The 15516-nt window shown below is 35.0% G+C and overlaps 1 protein-coding gene across 3 annotated transcripts in view; it reads left to right on the forward strand.

The window, feature by feature from the left end:
• Positions 1–15516, forward strand: part of Calcrl (calcitonin receptor like receptor) — a 106575-nt gene that overhangs the window by 60725 nt on the left and 30334 nt on the right. For all 3 annotated transcript variants that reach the window (XM_045147162.1, XM_004660271.2, XM_045147163.1), the window contains 4 exons: positions 1866–1998; positions 4873–4983; positions 5080–5192; positions 6565–6656. In XM_045147162.1, the coding sequence (XP_045003097.1) occupies positions 1866–1998; positions 4873–4983; positions 5080–5192; positions 6565–6656 (449 nt within the window). The remainder of the gene's footprint in view (positions 1–1865; positions 1999–4872; positions 4984–5079; positions 5193–6564; positions 6657–15516) is intronic.

Below are 15516 nucleotides of genomic sequence, written 5' to 3' on the forward strand. Positions count from 1 at the left end.
GTGTGCGTGTGTATCTTTGTGCATACATCTCTGCATGTATGTGTAAAACAAGTGAGGCAAGAGAAAGAGAAAGAGAGGTGGGGTGGAGGGAGGAAGAGAAATGATGACCAAAAGCCAGTAAGCCTGTTGCTCTTGTAAGGTTAGTTACATGCCTCATGTATTTATCTTTGAATTTGCAGAGATGTTTCTCTTCACATTTTTCTCTGCCTGGAATTAAAACAGTGACAAAGCTTTTATCTCATTATGTGTATGGGAAACTGAAGACATAATCTCATCTAATTCTGTGCCAACAAAATAATTTTCCTACATTGTTTCCAAGTAGATCCTACCAAGATTTAAACAAAGAAATCCAGAAAAAATCTTCTGAAAATTTAAAAGAGAAATAAGCAAAATTATATTCCTGTGAACATTTGCATATGAAAACATTCACAAAGCTAGGAGCAGTCTAATTTTTGCACTTCTTAGATTTTATCTTGGGAAAATTGTCTAGGAGTCAAGAGACAGGCCTCAGGTTTCCTGAGCTCACACCCTGATGGAGCTTGCCAGAGAGCTTGCACAGGCCAGCCAGCATTTGCTCCCTACAGGCAGCTCTGTAACTTTTACCATTTGGATTAGTGTAATTTAAGGAACTGTGACCCTTTCCTTTGAATTCATCCATGCTCATACTAATTTGAGCAATTTTTATGAGCCCCCTGAGAAGACTAAGCTTTAAGTGGATTTTACAAATATTGTCTTGAACCAAGGCTGTGGCTGTGTAGAAAACTAGTGTAGCATGACTCAAGCAATGGGTTCAATCTTCAGCAATACAAAAAAATTAAATAAAATAAGCAAATCTCCTGACCAAAAAAAGATTTTGATATTCTAAATCCCCATTTATAATTTACAAAAAACAACTACTTGGATCTTTGTTATAAAATTAAAACCAAAGCATGGAAGTCCATGGTAGTGGTGATGGGGCATGGTGATGCCTGAGTGGTTCACTAGTGAGCGAATGTTAGTAGTTTAACTTTACAAAGTTTGGCTTCCTAGAAAATAGAAAATCAGGGTATCAGTTTAAAACAGGGTAGAAAAGAAAGGTTTGTGGAAGAAAACTATATGTTGAAAATCTGTTTGTACAGACCTTGTGTTATAAATTGGGAAAATTGTAATATCAAAATGAAAATGATGATGCTTAAAATAGTGCTATTATGCCTGAAGATGAATATATATATACATACATATATATTGCTTATCCAAAGTCTTCTAATACTCATCCCATGAAAAAAATCCAATCATCAGAGATAGGAGGATTGCCATGAGTTTGAAGCCACCCTGAGACTACATTGTGAATTCCTGGTCATCTGGGCTAGAGCAAGACCCTACATTGAAAACCAAAAAAGAAAAAAAAAATCTTAATATGATGCTAACTGAAATAAATATTGAGTATTTCTCATGCATTAGGTACATACCTCTCTTAACTTGATAGCATTCTCTTCTATTCTACAATAAGAAAGCAGAGGCTTGGGGACAGGAGGGGAGTACCTTGCCTATGTTCATACAACAGGTAAAGGGTTGCGAGAACTATGAATAGATCTCTCTTTGTATTTCACAAGATGTCTAAGTTGTGCTGTAACATCCAACTACCACTTAGATAGAGCTTGCACCATCACACTCTGCCTCTGGGGACATCTTGGAGGTTGTTTGAAACTGAATATGGGAAGAGTATCTATACCAAGAAAACTGGCAAGCCTTACACATTGTGCAATTTTCTCCCAGAAGGTCATTCAGCCCTCAGCTTACCACCACCCTAGCTATTCTCCTGCAGGACAGCTTGCATCTGTCAATGATGTTTGCCCCATTCTGAAGCTCTTGTCCCACTCCTTTAGACTCCTGTCACAGCAGAATCAGAAGAAGAGGATGCTGCACAAACTGAGTTGGGAGTTACTAGAAATAAGATCATGACAGCTCAATACGAATGTTACCAAAAAATTATGCAAGATCCCATTCAACAAACAGAAGGTAATAATGACTGATTATAAATGTGTTTGACATTTTTTAAGAAACCTATATCATTACTTTATTGAGGGAATATTAGAATTTGCTGCTTGGTTTTTTATGGTTTGTGTGTGTTTTGAACATTCTTCTTGCTATTCTTAGAAAATCTAATAAAATGTTTTATCCAGTGATGTTTTTGGAATCATATTTTAAGGATTAAATATATTCAAAATACCAGATAGATATTAATTTAAGGCACAAGTCTTAAGTCAATAACTATGGACCTTCAAGTCTTATATTTTTTCCTTTCTTTTTTTTTTAATAATTGCATGATTAGCACTTCTATAATAAAATAATGGATACAGAACTTAAATTCTGCAATTCACATACATTCATACTACATTTCACAGCAAGATAAGTGCTTCCGATTCCCTTAAGACAACATTATGCTTTGTTGGATAACTCTTATGTGGAACAGTCTATGCAACAAAACTTTACCTCATTACAAAACATGTAAAAAAGATGAGTAGCTAAAGTGGAGTTTTTATAATTAGCAAAATCAAAAGAAGGTCATTTGTTTGATCTGGTAGCACTAAAAACAAAATCAGTTTCAAAATATAAGATATAACATTAAGCAGTGTGGATCCTTAGATAACTTTTCTATATTTTGGGTGTATGTGTGCATATGCATGTATGTATAGAGTTGTGTGCCTCATGAATACATATTAGGTGTCCAGAGCAAGACACTGGGTGTCCTCTATAATTCTTCCACCTTATTTCCCTGAGACAGAGTCACTGAACATGAAGCTCCCTCTTTTTCAGTTAAGCTGGATGACCTGGGAGCCTCAGAAATCCTCCTATCCCCACCTTCCTCAGCACTGGACTTGCAGTTGTTCACAGCCATGCCTGACTCTGTAAATGTGAGCTGAAGAGCCAAACCAGGTCCGCATGCTTGCACCGCAAGTCCTCCTACCAGCAGACCCATCTCCCCAGCCCAATAATTGTAAAATTTTGAACTTCCAGTTGAAACAGACCTTAAAATATTTTCAGGGATACTTGATTTTATAATATACTATGTGAAATTTAAAAAGTAGAATAATGGGCTGGAGAGATGGCTTTGCGGTTAAGTGCTTGCCTGTGAAGCCTAAGGACCCCGGTTCGAGGCTCAATTCCCCAGATGCACAAAGGGGGCCCACGCATCTGGAGTTCGTTTACAGAGGCTGGAAGCTCTGGCGTGCCCATTCTCTCTCTCTCTCTCTGTCACTCTCAAATAAATAAATAAACAAAAAAATTTAAAAAAAATAAAAAGTAGAATAATATTTGCCATTTTCAAAATGAATTTTTCTGAAATATGAGAAAAGAATTTTCTTTACACTGTCCCACAATTAAATTTAAATGACAATGTAATGTATTTATATTTGAAAAACTATTTGGTAATTATAGCTACACCAATAATTTTGTTGTATGAGTATATTAGTTGTCTTTCTTATTAGGATAAATACCTGGCAAATATTAGTGTAAGGCAGGAAGGGTTTATTTTAGCTTACACTTTGAGGTTGCAATGCAACGTGGAAGGACAGCATGGAAGCTGGTCACACTGTGTTATTACTCAGGAAGTAGAGAGTTGTGTGCTCTCATGCTGTTAGCTTTCACCTTTAGATACAGGCCATGATCGCAGCCAATGAAATGATACTAACATTTTCATGTTAATTAACCGAATCTAGAAAATTTCTCACAGGCATGATCAGAGGCTAACATAATCTAGAAAATCTGTAGGAATGCCTAGATACTAGCCTAATCAAGATAATCTCTCCCAGGTGTTTCTAGGTACTGTCAAGGTCAAGTTGATGATCAATATAATTCTTCACAATCAGTCAGAAAAGAGGCATTGTAAAATTTGCCATGCTAGTTTTCTGATTTATGTCAATAAGGTAAATTACGAATCAACTAAATTTTATATACCTATTCTTCATTGATTAACTAAACTTTTTGTTTTATTCCATGAAAATAAAATTATTATTACTTTAAATCTAGCAATTAACTCTTACATGACATTTAGATATATGTACAAGTAGGTTTAATAAGTGATGTTAAGCAATAGAAAATTATTTTAAGGATTTCATAATAAAATAATTCTGTAGTAACATATCTTCAGAATCACTGCTTAAGACATCTTCTTGGGGCTTCACAATGCATTTTGTAATTTGTGTCATGGTTTTGCATGCCTACAATTCTAATACCCAGGAGATAAAAATAGGAAGATAGGAAGTTCAAAGTAACCTTCAACTACCTAATGAACTTGAGGCTAGCCTAAGCTACCTGAAACCATCACAAATATAACCATAATTTATGCAAGAGATTATTTCAATTCATGATGAAGAAAATGTGAGATTATTAAAAATTCCACCACACTTAAAAAGAAAAGGAAGAGTTAAGATTTGGAGAAGAGGCCTACATAAGTATTTATCATATTCAAAATGGTGAAATAGTAGTATTAGACTATTAGCTATTTGTTTTAGAAAATAAACTTCTTTCTCTAAGAATATAGTTTATAAAATAAAACATGCTTCAGATACACTGATTAATAACTATCTCAAAATTAGGGACAGTCAGCAAAGTCTGCTTGATTTATTCAGCAAATGCCTGACTGTGAAATACTGTTGAATCTAAGCTTCACAGAATCATTTCTAAATTTAAATTATACCTTATTATTTATCTTACTAATAATTATTCTAATAATTATTTGGTGACCAAGCATAGCATTGTTGTGGATTTTGCCCATCTTAATTTTTGGCAGACTGCTTGATTCCACTTCAGTAAGGAATCTTTCTTAGGGTACCATGTCTTTATGATAACCACAGGGACTTAGTGATCTTTCATTTTTATTTCCCCTGAAAGGCATTTACTGCAACAGAACCTGGGACGGATGGCTGTGCTGGAATGATGTTGCAGCTGGAACTGAATCCATGCAGCACTGCCCGGATTACTTTCAGGACTTTGATCCTTCAGGTAGCAAACAGAAATTGACAAATCCTCTTGGCATCTATTTAATAACCACCAGATTTGTTAAATTATTGATTTCTTTTTTCTTCTTTAAATTTAAAGAAAAAGTTACCAAGATCTGTGACCAAGATGGAAACTGGTTCAGACATCCAGCAAGCAACAGAACATGGACAAATTATACTCAGTGCAATGTTAATACACATGAAAAAGTGAAGGTATGTAATCATAACTGTGCACTAAAAATTGCAGATTGAAACAGGAATCTGCCCAGTATTCCATTAGTAAACCATTTTCTAAAATAATCAGAAGAGAAATGAAGAAAAATATCTGTGGGAAGAATTCTTATTAACTCCTCTGCTGTATTCAGTAGGCTATCCTGTTAGGTAACAGGGTATTTACAATTCAATGTCTCAGTATTGTGGTATCAAATTTTCCAGAGAAAACATACTTAAAAAGTGTAAGAAAAGGGACAAAAAAACTTGTGTTTGTAGTGGAATACTAATTACTTCAGAAATTGTGCTTAAGCAAACAGGATAAACTCCACAGGGTGTCAATCCTCCTCTCTAACCCCTCCACAGAAGGCACCCATTCTGATTGGCTGTTAGGACCTCTTACTCATACTCCCACTGTGAAACCCAGCACTAAAGCCAAGGTTTACTGCACTTGTCACAGTAATGATGCTTGACTGGAAGTGTTTTCATGTGTTTACACTCATTGGAGTATTATTGAAACTGTGGATCTTAATACGTGATTTCCTGTTACTGTCATTGCTGTGTGGCCTTGGCAAACGATTTAATGGCTCTGCTTCAGTACCCTTGTGTATAAAATGGGATAGCAGTAAATTTCACCCAAAGGCTTTCAGAAGAGTAAGCATATGGAAGCCCTCAGTAACTAACTGCTAGCTATCCCTGTATTTTCAATTCTGTATATATATCTCACAACCAAAAGGTAGTTAAACTACATTTGCACGGATCACATTGTCTCATTACTTGCTACAATAAGATCTGCCTCAGTGAAGAAAAATAAAAAAAAAAAAAAAAGGTTAAGACCAATTGGGAAAGAAAGCCTTATCTGGCATTTTATTGTGGACAAATCAAATCACCAAGAATTGTTTGATTCTAATTTTTTTTTTTTTTTCCCTTTTTGGAGGCAGAGTCATTCTAGCTCAGGCTGTATTCTCAGGGTGGCCTTGAACTCACAGCCATTTTTCTACCTCTGCCTCCCGAGTGCTGATATTAAAGGCATGTGCCACCACGCCCAGCAGATTCTAAATATTTTTTTTTTAAATTGGTTTTATGTACTTTATGTAGTAGATCAATAAGAGTATTTCTTCATAGGTATAATAATGTGATTTTTAATTTCTTATAAAAGCGCATGTGATTTATGAATTATAGTAAGTTACTTGCTAAATGTACATAGATATTCTTCATTCCAGATGCATTCACACATATAAGCATATCATTGTAAGCTTATTAAAATACATTTTTAAAAATAATTATTCAGTTGAATTTGATATCATGCATATGTAGGATTTTAGACACATAGAGGATTACAATTAGTGTCTTCTCCTTCTCACACAAACAACAGACTGCCCTGAACTTGTTCTACCTTACTGTAATTGGACATGGATTATCCATTGCATCTCTGCTCATCTCACTTGGCATATTCTTTTATTTCAAGTAAGTATATTTAAATATTTTTTTAAAAGTTGTCAACTAACGTTGGTGAATTCAAGTCATATACATATATTTACTCATGTACTGACAAAATTTTCAAACTATGGATTTATTATTTAAAATGAGTTGGAATATGTGAACTTTTGTTTAGTTTTGTAAAATATGTGCAGTTAACATATGCCTGTTGTAGTCAGCTCCATGTTACTGGGAAGAACACACAACCAGGCATATTTAATGGGGGGAAGAGGTTTATTTCAAATTTGCTGATTCAGGGGAAGTTCCATCAGTGACTGAGGAGGTTGACTCCCTTTCACAAATCCAAGCAAAGAGAAACCACCACAAAACTGGAACATTCAGAGCTCCAACTGCTCTCTTCACAATTTTGGGCGAGAATCAAGATCAGACACAAAACGCAACTTATGCTGGATCCCAGGATTCACTTCTGTGACACCTCCTCCAGCCCACCTGATGGAGACCCACGTAATAAGCTTATGTTTTCTTTTAATTTATTTTTATTTGTTTGAAAGACAGAAATAGGCAGAGAGAGAGAGAGAGAGAGAGAGAGAGAGAGAGAGAGAGAGAGAGAGAGAGAGAGAGAGAAAGAGAGAGAATGAATGTGTTTGCCAGGGCATCCAAGCACTGCAGAGGATCTCCAGATGCATGCACCACCTTTTGCTTGCTTCTGGCATATGTGGGTCCTGAGTAATCAAACCTGGGTCCTTTGGCTTTGCAGGCAAGCACCTTAACCACTAAGCCACCTCTCCAGCCCAAGCTTATGTTTTTTTTTTTTTTTTTTAATTTTGTTTAGTTTTATTTATTTATTTGAGAGTGACAGACAGAAAGAAAGAGGGAGAGAGAGAGAGAATGGGCATGTCAGAGCTGAAGCCACTGCAAATGAACTCCAGAGTGTGCACCCCTCTGTGCATCTGGCTAACGTGGGTCCTGGGGAATCAAGCCTCGAACTGGCATCTTAGGCTTCACAGGCAAGCGCTCAATGCTAAGCCATTTCTACAGCCCCCAAGCTTATGTTTTAATAAGACACCTAAGAAGAGTAGAAGGCCAGGAGCTCAAGTTCAGCTTTCATAATACAGCAAGTTTTAGGCAAGGCTGGGCTACATGAAACACTGTTTCAAAAGCAAGAAAACTCTAAAGGAGGTGGATAAAATATTTTAACCTTAGTCTCATAAAATTAGCAGGTATATTAGTTACTTTACTCATTGTTGTGACCATGTATCTCACAGGAAGCAGTTTGAAGAAGAAAAGGTTTTATTCTGGTTTGAAGTTGCAAGGGGTACATTCCACCCTGGTGATGAAGGCATGGTGGCAGGAGCAGGAGACCAGCTGCTCACATTGTAGCTATGATCAGGAAGCAGATATGGAAGCATAGTCATTAAGTTTTGCATTTCTTTATGTATTCTAGATATGAGCTCCCTGTATAGATGGCAAAGATTTTCTCTCACTGTAGGCTGTTTGCTCATGACACTGCTTTTCTCTGTTGTGCAGCACTTTTTAAATGTCATATGATCAAATTTATTGTTTCTTAGGGCTAGTTCCAGTGTTGTTGAAGTTTTAGTCAGAAAGTTTATGTTTATGTCTATATCATAGAGTGTTATTCTTGTGTTTCTTATAGTATTTGTAACATTTTAGGTTGTTTACATTAAGATCTTTGATCTATTTTAAATTTATTTTGGTACAGAGGGAGATATACAATTTCTTTCTTCTACAGGTGGTTATTGAGGATTGACCACACAGGTTTTTTTCCCAGTGTGTATTTTGAGACATTTTTATCAAATATTAAGGCACCATAGTGTGCATTTATTTCTGGGTTCTCTATTCTGTTTTATTGATTTGCATGTCTTTTTTGTGATAGTGTCACAATTTCTTTATTACTATGGCTCTGTAGTATAATTTGAGGATGAGTATTTTGGTTACCTCCTCCCAACATTCATTCTGATTCAGATTTCTTTGGCTCTTACTGGTCTGTGTTTTGCCATATGAAAGTTTGTATTGCCTTTTCTAGTTGTGGGAAGAATGTCATTGAACTTCTGATAGGGATTGCATTGAATCTGCAGATCGCTATTGGGAATAGAGACATATTCACAATTTTAAATCTCCTAGAAGCATGGCAGTTGTTTTCATCATCTAGTGTCTTAACATTTCCATTGTAGAAGTCTTTCACTTTCTTTCCTTGCTACCTTTATTCATTTTGGAGCTATCATGAATAGGATGATTTTCATACTTTCTCAATCAAGAAACTTTAAAAAAAATTTTTTTTGGTTTTATTTTTATTTACTTGAGAGCAACAGACAGAGAGAGAGAAAGAGAGAGAGAGAGCGGACACGCCAGGGCTTCCAGCCACTGCAAATGAACTCCAGACACATGTGCCCCCTTGTGCATCTGGCTAACGTGGGTCCTGGGGAATCTAGCCTTGAACTGGGGTCCTTAGGCTTCACAGGCAAGCACTCAACCGCTAAGCCATCTCTCCAGCCCTCAATCAAGAAACTTTTTGATGTATATATATATACATCAAATATATATATATTTTACACACACACACACACACACACACACACACACACATACAAAAAAAAAAACCTTACCTTTCAAAGTCTTGGAATGACTTGACCAATCTGGCTCTTGAAATGTATCATTTCAAAAGGATCTCAAAGACAGAACTTTCAAAAAAATTCATAACATCGGTCTCCTCTATCCCTAAAATGAATTTTCTTCCAGAGAAACTCATTGTCACCACTGAAACACAGTTGCATTTATCATAAATTTAGCATTAGTCTGAGATTCTGTTCTCTCCTCTTACTGCCTTATAATTTGTTTTATGTTCCTAATTTTTGAACTCCAATTTGCATCATTTTTAATGCCATCTCTACCAGCTCAGTCCCAGGTAGCCTTAATAGACCTGCTGTCTCTATTCAGCTGTAAATAATGTATCCAGAATAGTACCCTTCAAGATTTCGATTGAATATAGGTCTTATTTTCTCACTCTTTGCTTTAATGTTTTTTTTTTTGTTACATTTATATAAAATCAAAATCATTAATGGGCCTTGCCTACTTTTTATGTCTCCTCCCTAGCCTGGTTAAATGTATTCATCTTTCTGACCTATATTTAATCATTTCCTTAGTAGAATCATCATGGATTCCTTACTTTGGTATTTAAAAAAAAAAAAAAAACACCTGTAATTATTTACAGTGGACATGGAATAGAGTGTTAATACCATTTTGGGAGACAAGCATCTCTACAAATTAAAAAAAAAATACAGCTGAGACTCTTCAGATTAAATTGTCTCTTTTTATTTTTTATACAATAAGCCAAAACATGCAAGCTCATTAAAATTCTGAAGGTGATGAAGTTCAGAAATATTTCAAGTATCTTCCATATTAAATCAACTAGTCAGATACAGAACAGTGCTCTAGAATACCAGACAACTTTGGGTTTAATAAAGATGTAAGTAAAGAACAATGCATTTCATAAAGTGAAACCTAAAATTAAGAATGTTTCTTCATGTGGAAGATCTCAACTTTTATTAGAATGTATACTCACAATGCTCTAGTGAGGTGAGAGTGAGGCTGCTGATGTAAACAATATTGTAACCCAGATGATCCTGGTCAGGTTATGGATTCATTAAGTTTTGTTTTTTTTTTTCAATGTTGGAGTCATATAAATTTCTAATAAGACCATTTGCTTACTCTGCTCCCAACAAGACAGTTAAACACTCCACCTTATTTTTCAGGAAGGTGACATTATATCATGAAAGATTAAAATATATAATGCTTAGCATATGATTTTAGAAATCCAAATCACAATCATTACAAATAGAGTTTGAATAACAACCAAGAGAGAAAAATACCTTTGAATAAGTTTTAAAAATTCTGCTTGCTAAACAAAATGGATTACCTGACTGGTCAGTGGGCCTTGTTGTGACTCAAAATTTTCAGACATAAATCATAAACGAACATATCAATACTGCTGGTCTGGGCTATTCCAATGCTTGGCTGTTAGCTCAACCTGAATTTCCATAGTGTTCTTTAAAAGCACAATTACATATAAATTAAGAAATAATGGTATATTAGGTTTTAGGATATGTTATTTTATAAATCATGATGCATATTGTCAATACAAGGCAAGCTTTTACTTTAGAAAGTAGGTTGCAAGGTAAAAGCAAACTACATAGTTAAACCCATTAATAAAAGGAAAGACAATATTTGATCAATATTATGAGATCTCCATACCTATATTTTATTGCAAAAGTGAATAATATCAAGCCAGGATTAACAAGACAAAATTTTAATTGAAGACTTAAGACCTCAGGATATCTTATCTACAGAAATATGCTATTCTAAAATGAATAATATATGCATCCCAAGATTCTTAAATTAAAAGATACAATTTATAGATACCTTCCTCATTCCAACAGAGAAGCCAGAAATTTTATTATACCAAATATTGTCTTCATGATTGGCATGTAAATACCCTGCTGTTTAGAAAAGAACAACTAAAAATTAGATATCATCATATGTAATAAATGTATTATGTGTTTGCTTGGTAATTTTTATTATTAAAATTATGAAAGATTAAGGACATTAAAAATTCATTTAAATATCTGTTGACTATTAGTATTTCTTCATTTGTGAAATGTTTCATTGATCTATTTATCCATTGGCAGGATTGTTTTTCCTGGTATTTAATTTTTCAATTGTTTATATGTTTTAGATTTAGATTAGGAACCTGTCTGAAGAATATCTGCCACAATTTTCTACCATCAATTAGATTTTTTTGTTAACCCAACTGTAATTTCCTTTGCTGTGCAGACAATTTTTAATGTAGTCCCATTTGTTGATTCTTGTGTCTGTTTCCTGTGCTATTGGAGTCCTTATCAGAAAGTGCTTACTAATTCCTGCAAATTCCAGTGTATTACCTATGGTTTTCCCTGGTAATTTCAGTGATTCTGGTTTTCTATTAAGGATTTTGGTCCAGTTTGAATTGAAATCGATGTAGAGTGAGAGTGTGGAACTTATTTAAGTTTTCTGGAAGTGGGTATCTAGTTTTTCAGGCACATCTGTGGAATAGGCTATCTTTGCTCTAGTATATGATTTTGATTTATTTGTTGACAATCAGATAACCATAGAAATATGGGTTAATTTCCATGTCTCTACTCTAGCCCATTGTTTTAAGTGTCTTTTTCGTGCCAGTATTAAGCTGTCATTGTCACTATGTTCTGTGCTCTAATTTAAAGTTGAGGACTGTGGTACCTGCAGCAGAGCTCCCACAGGTTTGCTTGGGCTATGAGTAGTCTTTTGTGTTTCCATCTGATTTTTTTTTCTTCTAGTTCTGAGAAGGGTGTCATTGGAATTTTGATGGGATTTGTATTGAATCTGTAAATTATTATTATAGCATATGAAAAGTTAGCCGGGCGTGGTGGCGCACGCCTTTAATCCCAGCACTCAGGAGGCAGAGGTAGGAGGATCGCCATGAATTCAAGGCCACCCTGAGACTACATAGTGAATTCCAGGTCAGCCTGGACCAGAGTGAGACCATACCTTGAAAAACCAAAAAAAAAAAAAAAAAAAAAAAAAGGAAAGTAAATAAATGTAACTAATATAAATAAACTTAAGACAGAAATCATATGATAATCTTGATATATCAAAAACAGGCATCTGACAAAGATCAATATGCCTTCACAATGACTGTATTGGAGAAATTGGGAGTAAGATGAAATATATATCAAAATAAGAATGATTGTATATGACAAAGCAATAGTTGACACTACACTGAATGGTGCCCATTATCTCCACTCTTATTCAATATAGTATTTGAAGTCTTAGCTAAAGCAATAAGACCAGAGAAGGACATAAAAGGAATAAAAATGGAAAAATAAATGAAACTACCCCTATTTATAGATGACATGATGCCATATTTAAGTGATCGAATAGACTCTACAAGAAAACTCCTAGTTAATAAATTCAGTGGGAGTGCCAAGGTGCAAGATGAATGCATAAAATAAATAGCTTTCATATTTTCCAAAAATGGACTTTCCTGGAAAGAAATTAGAAAAATATTATTCCATGCACAATAGCTTCCAAATAAGGTAGAGTATCTAGGATAAGCCCTAGAAAGGATATGAAAAGCCTCTATAGAAAAATGAAAACTAAATTATTAAAACTTTAGTGGACTTAAAAAAAAAAGAAATAAAAGAACATTCCAAATGAAGAGATCCCATATGTTTCTGAATTGGTAGAATCAATAGTGTTAAAATGGCTTTATTATACAATTTTTTAAAGACTGCAAATCATTACCTTGTTTGTATCTAAATTTATGCTTAAAGCACAATGAACTATTATTCATTCTCAATTAATGAACTCAAGATAGACTCTTTCAATGATGAGCTAATATGACAAGCACACACTTGAGTTTGAACATTACTTAGTTTTAATGAATCAGGTAAGTCAGGGTTTAAAACATGGGATATGTACTTAATCTCATTGTCATCAATTACTAGTAAAATCCACCTTGGCTGTGTCTGTTTTTATGTGCTCTCTGGTAAGTTTTTCTTTAAATTGGTCAAGATGTTTTAAAAAGTACTGAGCAAAATAGGAGGCTGGAGAGATTTTTTAGTGGTTAGGGCATTTGCCTGAAAAGCCAAAGGAACTCGGTTCAATTCCCCAGAACCCAAGTAAGCCAGATACACAAAGTAGTGCATACATATGGAGTGCATTTGCAGTGGCTGGAGGCCCTGGAGTGCCTATTCTGTCTCTCTCTCTCTCTGTCTCTCTCCCTCTCCCTCCTTCTCTCTCTCTCTCTCTCTCTCTCTCTCTCTCTCTCTCTCTGTGTGTGTGTGTGTGTGTGTGTGTGTGTGTGTGTGTGTGTGTGTGTGTGTGTGTGTCTGCCTCTTCTCCCTCTCTTGCTCTCTCAAATAAAAACATAAAATTTTAAAAAGTGATGAGAGTTACATTTTAGGCCTGGGGAATAGCACAGTTGGTAAAATGCTTGCCTCTCAAGCCTGAAGACCTGTGTTTTGTTGCTAGTATCCACATAAAATGCCAGGCATGATGGTGCACACTTGTAATTCTAGTGTTGGGAAGGCCGACCAGAGGATCTGGGACACACTGGCTAGCTAGGCTATGAATTTCAGGGCAGTCAGATATTCTGTCTCAGGGTAGGCAGATGTTATTTCTGAGGGTGACACCTGAAGTCATCCTAGGTCTCCACATGCACACACATGCATGTTCACTCACATATGCTTGTGCACCCAGACACATGAACACACATGCATGCACACATATACACATGCTTTAAAATGAGTTATTAATTCACTATGGAGCTACGTTTATACAGCTATTCAGCATCATCCTTTTATCATAGTAATGCTAGTTTAAAAAATATATTTTGGGGCTGTAGAGATGGCTTAGGGTTTAAGGTGCTTGCCTGCAAAGCCAAAGGGCCTAGGATCAACTCCCCAGGACACATGTAAGCCAGATGTACAGGGTGATGCATATATCTGTGGATTGTTTGCAGTGGTTGGTGGCCCTGGAAAGCCCATTCTCTCTATATATGCACCCCCAGCCTGCTTCCTTATCTCTCAAATAAATAAATAAAAATTTGTAAATATATTCATGATGATAGTTAGCATAGAGCTATAGGAACTCAGAGGAAGGAAATACTGATCTTGATTTACGAGTCCAAGTTCCCAAGGTGATGCTGTTATTGAAAAATGCTTAACTGATGAGTCAATTTTCAACAAGCAGAAATTGTGAATCAAGCCTCCTGCCTTATCATAGGCAGGAGCTCTTCATACAATCTCCTTTTTATCTTCCTTCAAATTAATAAACTCTCTATAATACTAAAAAATATTTTTAATCTGAAACCATGAAGAAATTATTTACTAGCTGGGTTTACATATTTCACAGTAATGAGCTGTCTTCTTTAGGATCCCTTATGGTCTAAGGTCTTTCTGTTGAACTTATTATTTTATCACTTTTAAAATGATTAATTTGAATATAAAGAAGCAAAGCAGTAAATTATTTATATTTGTTATACATTCTCAGGCTTTACGTCAAATTTTAGAAACCACCTTAGGTCTGCACCACACATGGCATTTCAAAGACCCTTTATGGATCTTAATACCATACAAGATAGGCATAGTATTATCAGGTTCAGACAGGTAGAACAGAAGTTTTTAGATTCCAGCTTTGTTACTATTTTGCTTTATAGTGTGGTGCAGGTCCATTAGTTTTGCCAATCACATTTTGTATATATTCACTGCAGAAAATATTGGTTTTTAAATCACAGATTATTAGGCAAGCTATCATAATAGCAGCACTCTCAGTGAGATACAATGTCTGGGTCAACAAATTCTATCCATTATTGGTATACCTTTCACACTTTCTTATTCATATATTAAAGGGTTTAAAAATTGATAATTACCCCTGGGAAGTATACTATGCCAATAGAATACTTAAAATTAAAAATAAAGAACAGAATGTTGTGTTTTAGGTGTGCCACATTAAAAATAGAGGACAGAATGCTGAATCTTAGATGATCCATGTATATAACAAAAGTATCATAATGCCTATGTTGAAAAATAGTAATGGAATAACATTTTGTGAAATAAATTATGTAATTTTATCATAAAAGGCTATGGTTAACAAATTAGTTAAATCTAACAAAATTTATGGCCATAAGATATCATGTATCTTAGTCCATAATTGGATCCATATCAAAGAATGTATAGACAACAGAATGTTATCTCCAGGGGCAAAAAACTTGTTTCTATTTCATTTTTTGACAGATGCTGCAGTTTAACCTACTATTATGAACATAGTTGGCACTCAATGCATTTCTGGGGAATGA

This window comes from Jaculus jaculus, chromosome 4 (assembly GCF_020740685.1).
Source record: "Jaculus jaculus isolate mJacJac1 chromosome 4, mJacJac1.mat.Y.cur, whole genome shotgun sequence".
In the NCBI taxonomy this organism is placed as follows: Eukaryota; Metazoa; Chordata; class Mammalia; order Rodentia; family Dipodidae; genus Jaculus; species Jaculus jaculus.